Source organism: Melitaea cinxia, chromosome 1 (assembly GCF_905220565.1).
Source record: "Melitaea cinxia chromosome 1, ilMelCinx1.1, whole genome shotgun sequence".
NCBI lineage: Eukaryota > Metazoa > Arthropoda > Insecta > Lepidoptera > Nymphalidae > Melitaea > Melitaea cinxia.
Window position 1 is genome coordinate 17804769 of NC_059394.1, and position 8450 is coordinate 17813218.

General features: G+C 32.1%; 1 protein-coding gene across 1 annotated transcript; it reads right to left on the bottom strand.

Annotated features, from left to right (window-relative positions):
* Nucleotides 1-6749: 6749 nt before the first annotated feature.
* Nucleotides 6750-7259, bottom strand: LOC123654492. Its single transcript, XM_045590395.1, has one exon. It carries the CDS (start codon nt 7257-7259, stop codon nt 6750-6752), a length of 510 nt encoding a protein of 169 aa, XP_045446351.1.
* Nucleotides 7260-8450: the final 1191 nt, after the last annotated feature.

The following is an 8450-nucleotide window of genomic DNA, read 5'->3' on the forward strand; positions in this document are numbered from 1 at the left end:
TTTGTTAAAGTTTATTTTCATTGTTATTTAAGACAACAGCGATTACAAAATTTATTTAAAACTAAGCGCCATCGTGACGAATTACATAAAATTCAAAAAATAATCATGTGCATGTGATCTTTAATTGAAATTTCTATTAATTAATTTAATGAAATAATTCAATGTATATCTTGATATGATTTTCGCGAGAGAAACAATGAAATCGAATTTTCGTTATAATGAACAAAATAAAAACTTCATTTAGACGTTATGAATTCATAAAACGTTCCTCGCAAGGCAGTTTCATTTGCGCGGAGCTTATTTTCTAAGGAATGATCATACGGGAACGTAACCTGTTATTGCGACGCAATTATTATTTTTTACATTTGTTTTTTTTTACTTTGCTTTTATGAGTAATAGTGTAGTCATGTAGTCTATAAAATATAAATATTATATAGCCTGAAACGTTCATCAATGGTTTTAATATTGTTGACATAATTTTTAATGTTAAATTATAGCTGTGTGTTTATATACGTGTTACGAAACGCTCTACGCCAGGATTTACTGACCGGAGTTTGCTCCGAAACATTCCCACGTCTCGAATCGTTAGCCGGAGCTTGTTGCGAAATTTTCCAATGTGGGCATCGCACCTGAGCATCGCAACTGGGCACCTTGTGAAAACGACCCAACACAAAGAAACAGCCCGATGCTCCGACTGAACGATGCTTCTTTAATTATAAGTCACTCTTGTTTCTCACATCGAACAATTGTCACGTGTAATTAATTATAATTTAGTAATAATAAATTTAATTTTAAATTAAAGTTTGCTTTTTTTGCAACCTTCGGCTGTCGTTTTTATAATTTACGACTAAATACCATAGAGCAACACGGAGGGGAGTAGCCATTGCGTCTGCTACCGATACAAAATTGTCTGTCATTTTTTGCGGGGGGAAATTACACACATGCACACTGTATCTAATTCCCACACAAAAATAATTGTCTGTCACTACGAAACTCACACATACTAAATTAAAAACACACTTACATTTTTCACACACACATAGATACATTCTGTGTCATTACAGTATAATGACACGCCGCAACTACACTAACAAGTTTCTTACAGCCATGGTTGTAACAACTGTCGATATCCATTATCGATAAATTCAAGTACTCGGGTTAGGGAAATTAGGTTTTTAAAGTGATACAAAGGTAAGATGTAATTATAAAAATAGGCTTAATTTATTATATACTACAAATCAAACATCTTCATACAAAATAAACGATTATAAAGAGTAAAGATTTGATTGTTTGTTTGTTAGCATTGAATAGGCTCCGAAACTACTGGACCGATGCAAAAAATTATTTCACCGTTGAGAAGCTACATAATCCTTGAGCGACATAGGTTATACTATATTTTCAAAAATATTAGGGATCCTTACTAAAACTCCAATAATGTAACCCAAGGGATAAAAAAATAACTTAAAAAATTCCTTACATTGCGTACGCTGCAAAAAGTAATGATAATAGAAATATATAATGTAGTAAGACTTTGTACAACACATCATTATCTACAATAATTGTATTTGCTCGCAAACGAAAACAAAACTGACTTCAATTACATCGACAATTAATACAATATACGTAATATATACGCGTTATCAAAGGTTACTCAAAAAGTTGTTATCAGATCTCGATGAAATTTAAACACGACCACATGATAAACATCAGCTTTTAAATCGGTCCACCCAGTCAAAAGTTCTGAAGTAACACACATAAAAAAATACAGTCGAATTGAGAACCTCCCCTTTTTGGAAGTCAGTTAAAAAGTGTCACGACAGCCTATGTCTAACTATTATAATTATGTCACAATACGTTTGGTGCAACGTTGTTGTGCCAAACAATGCCAGTCTACAATAAACGATTTAAAGTTAACATACATTTTGAGGAGTTGATGATGTACACGGTGATGTCAACGAATCGGGAGTAGGGAGCGTAACACTAATGGCATCATAAGATGATAGCTTGTCATCTGCTAAATTTAATGATTTGTTGATGACTCTGAAAGGATGGACATTGTTCATTTTCAAAGTTGATAAATCTAAGCTTCATTTCACTACTATGACTAAGGTGAACCATATCTTGATTACCTTGTACATGAGACAAAAAAAAAAACTTGCGGGACAAAAACAGTGTGGCATTAGTGTTGGTTTGGTGCCCTCGACTAAACCTTCTATTGTTCGCCAACACTTGAAAGTTAGTGGTATTGATATGATCTGAACAAATTACACTATTTTTTGTGGGCGTCCAGGTTAGTCTGTTATTACAATTTTTTTTCCATGTATCCCTTTGGATTTTTAGAAAACCTGCCAAATTTTTATATAAAACATTATGGTGGAAGTTCACATTAAGTAATTCTAGTAAAATGTATTAATACTCATAATACGTGTATTATATTTAATTTAATGCAATTTTATTATATAACTATGTTTATTAAAATAAGCTACCAATATAATATTTTAAATAAATCAAAATCTCAAAAATGTCTGTCTCCTCTTTTGCCTTTGCCATTTTTATCGATAACCATCTACAAACAAACCGGTAACAACACTATCGCTCGGCGACAGTGACTTCTCGGAAATAGACTCCGATCAGTCGCTCGACTGATCCGCATATTGTATGCGGGCGAGCGGCCTGTGTTTGTAAACAAGTCGAGTCAACACGAACGATAATATTTGTAATTTTTAAGTTTAAAAAAGGTTTAAAAGAAGTATACAAGTAATAATGTGATTAAAAAATACCTACGTATGAAAGGTAACGCCATGTTTTAATAAATTAGACGTGGCAGATCTTTTTTTGCAGTAAAAAACAGAACAATTTGGCATTTTTTTAAGGACGTTGATTCAATCGCGCAACTAGATTTAGTCTAGTGATCAGTGCGGCGGCAACTAGTTTTATTGTTTGCATATGGCCATTTGGCCTTATACCTTGACAGAGGGGAACGCTTGTACATGGCTACTCCCCTTCGTGTTGCTCTTTGGTAAATACTCACTATTTGTTTAATTTTTTTAAGTTGATTCTGTATTAAACAATTTTAGTATCACTAATACACTAATTTATAATATAAATAATTTGATCAATATTTTTATATATTTTTAATATAAAAAAAGGATTTTGTTAAATCATTTTTTTTGTTCGAATGTTAGTTTCTAGTACGTTCTTGCGAGTCTCTTGCTTGTGCCTAAAAGAGCACGTAAAACTTTTGGTATCGGTTGCTAATTCTAATAGCAATCTTTACTCAAGGTACGCGGTAAATTATTAGGCAATTTATAATGGCTTAGTATGATGGTTTAAACTGCGACCCTTATTCTGTATGAAGAGAAAGGCCTTTATCCAGAAATGCTACATTACCGGCTCATTAATATCAGAACTAGCACTGACATCCTGTTATGAAAAGTTTCTATTTATATTGTACTTTACTTATAACGTACAAAGTTTCATGAAAATTATTTCATAGAATCGGCGTACACGCCCGGTATCTCCGCCCGTGTTGCGTCACTCTATTTTATATTACTCGAGCCATTGCTTTGCATCTGTCAAATCTTGAGAGGTATTTACCGCCTGCTTATAGCCTTAGTAAGCCAGCCGTTGTTTATTGGGATTAAATATGATTGTAAAGGCCTAAGTAGAAGATGTTATTTCCAATTTTACCTTTTTTGGGATTTTTATTAAGGTACCTTTAAGATATTTAGCTTTCTTAACTAAGGTATTTCGTCTTCAACGTAATATGAGTAAACGTCTTTTTATACGCTTTTTGTTAGCATCAGTGTGTGTGTTTTAAACCGAATCCTATGGATTTCATATTGACCCACTTCAAACGTTCAGACTTCATTTAAACTTAGTAGACTTATCGAGGACCGATGACAACACACTAATTTCATAAGTTTATTCAATTATACTAATGAGGATCGTCATTTTCTACTTTTTAGTTTGATTTATTTATAAAAGCGTGTTTTTATAATTTTTTAAAACTATTATTTATACGATTTAACCTAATTATTTTTGGCGTGAGTGTTGCTTAGAGTTAAATAGAACTATTATTTATGTAGTTTCAGTAGCTTTAGAGTTTGTTTTGTATAAAAAGAAAACAAAACCTACTAAAAAATTGCTGAAAATACGAGTAGCTAGTAGTGTTGAATTGTATACACCTTTTGTGTATTCTGTTTTAAAATTTAACTGAAATGATCTTTGGTAATCACTTTTATTGTTAAGGTCTTTAAAATCACTATATTAGCCCCAAGTTGGTATACAACATTAAGAAATGCTCAAATGTGAAAGACTCTTAAAAATTCACCCATTTTATAAGTCTCGTGGATCGGACACAATATTTCTGGCTGAGCCCAATTTTGGTTTCTACAATATAACCTTAAAATACTTACTAACTTACGTCAAAATGTATCCAACATTTTTGTTACGTGAGAAATAGCTTTAGGACTAAGTCTGAAAGATGACAGCTAAATTTGAGAGTGTATGGAAAACTAAAATCTATCTAGACCTACTATCTAATACTACCGACTTGTTACTACATTGTCTTTAGTTTTTTGTTGAATTGTTTTTTGGAATTTACTCCTTAGAATCGATTTTCATATAAGAGCCCATATTTTATATAAGGCTATAAAAAATACGAAAAAAATCTACTGCACGGATGACCTCGTTACGTTTTTGTTAACGCCAACCCTATTAGGTTCTGATAGATGGCATTATTTGATTCGTTTGTTTGTTTTTGTCATTTGATATGGTATTAATCTTTTTCTTAGACTAGTAAGCCTTTTTTCTACCTATTTAGACAGTTGATCTGAATCAGTGAAGCTGAATCAGCTGACACACACACCTTTTTTTAACTGACTTGATAACTTTGTCGTTTATGAACCGATTTTGATCATTCTTTTTTTGTTGTAAGTTGGAAAGGAGATATCCTAAGTGTGAAAACCCTTGAAAATCCACATAACTTTTTACTGGGTGTACTGATTTTGATGATTTTTTAATTTAGTCGAAAGCTTATGTTTATCATGTGGTCACATTTAAATTTCATCGAGATCTGATCACAACTTTTGGAGTAATCTTTGATAAAGCGTATTTACTTGACTATTTTTTCGTCTACTTACGTTGTATTACTTGTCGATGTAATTAAAGTCGGTTTTTTTTTCGTTTGCGAGCAAATACAATTATTGCTTAGTTTAAAATAGTCATTGCTAATTTGTATAATTCTCATAAATAATAATTTCATTGCTCATACAGTTCCCTCAAATTACCTTTGTACTAGAAACAAACCAAACTATCCACTTGAATACAATTTGTAAGTTCTATTTATAGTCTTAAAGTTTAATTTATCCACTAAAATGTATTGAAATGGTCTCTATGACTTTGTTTTAGCTTTGCCTTGTAAACTTTTGCAATTAATTCAAGTTTAGCGTTTGTAGCACTTTGTAGAAGAACGACAGAACACCGAGAATAAAACAATTCATTAAGGCCCGTTGCCTTTAGAAAAATAAGTGTTCGTTCTACTTGCCAGCCGTTAAAAATTTAACAGCCGGTAACACAAAAGCATGCCTATAGAACCTTATTTTATGTACACTACAAGGCAGGTGTGTAAAGTGCTGTTATGGCGAATTCTCCGCATCGGATAGGCACCGACAAAAACCGCATCGGTGCCGCAAATTATGTCGGGGTGTTGACGGTTGACCATAAATCCACGACCTGAATACTGTATGATAGTAATTTATATAAAATAGTTATTATAAATAGACTAAGTGTAGTTGAATAATTATAAATTAAAAAATAAAACAACATGACAAAAGAATAACCAACCTAAAAAGAATGACACACAATAAAATAGCAGAAACAAAAATAGCATATTATTTGCGATGATTGCTTGTTTGATTGAATCTTTGACAATGAAGAATAATGATTGTTTTAGCTCGCAAACGAAAAACAAAACTGACTTCACTTACTTCGACAAGAAGTAATACAACGTAAGTAGACGAAAAAAATTAACAAACGTGATTATTTATTATAATAACAAAAAAAAAGAATGATCAAAATCGGTTCATAAACTTTGTTTTATACTATGTAGTGATAGTGATATATATATATATACATATATATATATATATATATATATATATATATATATATATATATATATATATATCGCACCTTCGGTGCAACAAAGTCAAAATAGTTCATTTCTTAATTTTATAGGAGAGGACTTTTAATTATTTAGTTTTTCGCATTTACTTCCTCATTTCTGGATTACTATTTATAGTAGGTTTGAAATCTTTATAAAATTAATAGTTTACTTTCTTTGCTATAGTTTAAAAATCTTATATTAAATTATCAAAAAGTCCTAATAAAAGACAACAAAAAAAGTGTCCTGAATTGTGACTTTGTTGCACCGAAGGTGCGATATATATGTATATATTGAGTTTCCTTCAGCAGGATTGAGTAACCTCTTCACGATTTACTAAAAATACCGAACTGAGCTCGGTCACCCAGGTACTTATTTATTAAATACTTAATACTAGTGGTTGCCCTGTAGTAGAAATTGGACCATTAGAAATTTTATATTAATATGTATAGAATATGAGTATATTTTCTTAATTCTTATTTGAGGAATAAAATAATAATAAAATAAAAGGGTTCGTGTGATTAATATTTATTCATGTTACCATACAAAATTGGTATCAATATATCAAGAAATTGAATCAGAATTAGTTTTTAGCGGGCTTGGGGACGGGCAGAACAGGCACGCCGATGACGGCAGAAGGAGGTTTAATAGGCACCTCTTCGATGACAACTGGTGTGGGCGCTACCTCATCAACTGGAGCTGGACTTTGGGAGTTGATGTTCAAGATGATACTGACGAGGGGCTGGCTTGGTTTCACAGTGGGTCCTTCGATGATAGCGGGTCCTACGGCAATATCATGTACGTCGTCGATGATAGCCGGTCCTACGGCAATATCATGTACGTCGTCGATGATAGCGGGTCCTACGGCAATATCATTTACGTCGTCGATGATAGCGGGTCCTACGGCAATATCGTGTACATCGTCGATGATAGCAGGTCCAACGGCGATGTCATGTGCATCGTCGATGATAGCGGGTCCAACGGCAATATCATGTGCGTCGTCGATGATTGGGGCTGGGCCAGCTGGGCCTGGTTTGACTGGACCAGCGGCGGCTACGGCTACGAGAGCGACGGTGATGAGCAAGAGTTTCATTTTTAGCTGAAATAAAAATAAAAGTTAAAATTATTAAAAGCAATTAAATGCAAAGAAAAGGGAGCAGAAGTAAATGACTTACAAATTTTACTTTTAATATAATAAATCATTTTGTATAAGGATGGAAATTCAGAAATTATTATATATTATAATATATTAAACTGTTATATATAAAAATAGACAAGTAAAAGACTGTTTTGCACTGATGACATGAACACTAAACACTATGAATTATTATGAATTACAAGAAGTTCTTCTTACTTACCTATATTTGTCAAAAGTCTGAACAAACTATGAATTGTTGACGAAATTTTTCCTTTTTATACTGACTTTAATCTTTGAATTTTATCCTAAATAAAATATATTGCATTTATAGCTTTGTGGTACAATAAAAACGCGTAAAGATTATTTCTAATAAAGATAAAAATCACAAATGGATCGATATAATTATATTGTTATAAATCAATACTATATGTGAATAGCATAACTAGTATATGCCTACGACATGTGGGTATACGGACTTTTCTCCAGTCTAATGCAGGCCACTATTAGGTATAGTTAGTTGTCTTCAAGTTCGTACCAAATATCCGGGATATCATGAATGAATAAATAATGAGTGATCAAAGAGTAATTGTGAGAGGAAAAAAAAAAAACCGTCAGCGTCGGACCAAGTCCTAGTTTTACTAGGCAGTCACAGGACTGTCGATCTGTAGTTTGTATGACAAATCGTCTGTGGTATTAATATAATTATAATGCATGTTTAACAAAAGTAAATTTTTAGAATAAAAAAAAAAAATGTTATTGACATGTTCGCAGAGTTACATAATAAATTATTTTCTAAAATAAAAGTGGCCTAAGTTACACCTTATTTCATCGGCTATCTGCCAGTAAAAGTCCCATCAAAATCGGTTCAGCCGTTTCAGAGATTAGCCGGAACAAACAGACAGACAGACAGACGGACAAAAATTGTAATTCTAAACATTTTTGAATATCATATCAAAAATGTTTAGAATTCCTAATGTGTGGGTACACAAAAATAAAATCGTACATATTAAAAATTGTAATTTTTTTATGTTTATATACCTGTATACGTCCATATGCATTTACTAAAAACGCGGTAATTTTTATAACAGACACTCCAATTTTATTTATTTGTATAGATATAGATACATCTCTCAAAAATAATAATGC

Excerpts from the sequence above, each read along its gene's own strand:
- LOC123654492 (XM_045590395.1), bottom strand. The coding sequence starts at position 7,259 with ATGAAACTCTTGCTCATCACCGTCGCTCTCGTAGCCGTAGCCGCCGCT.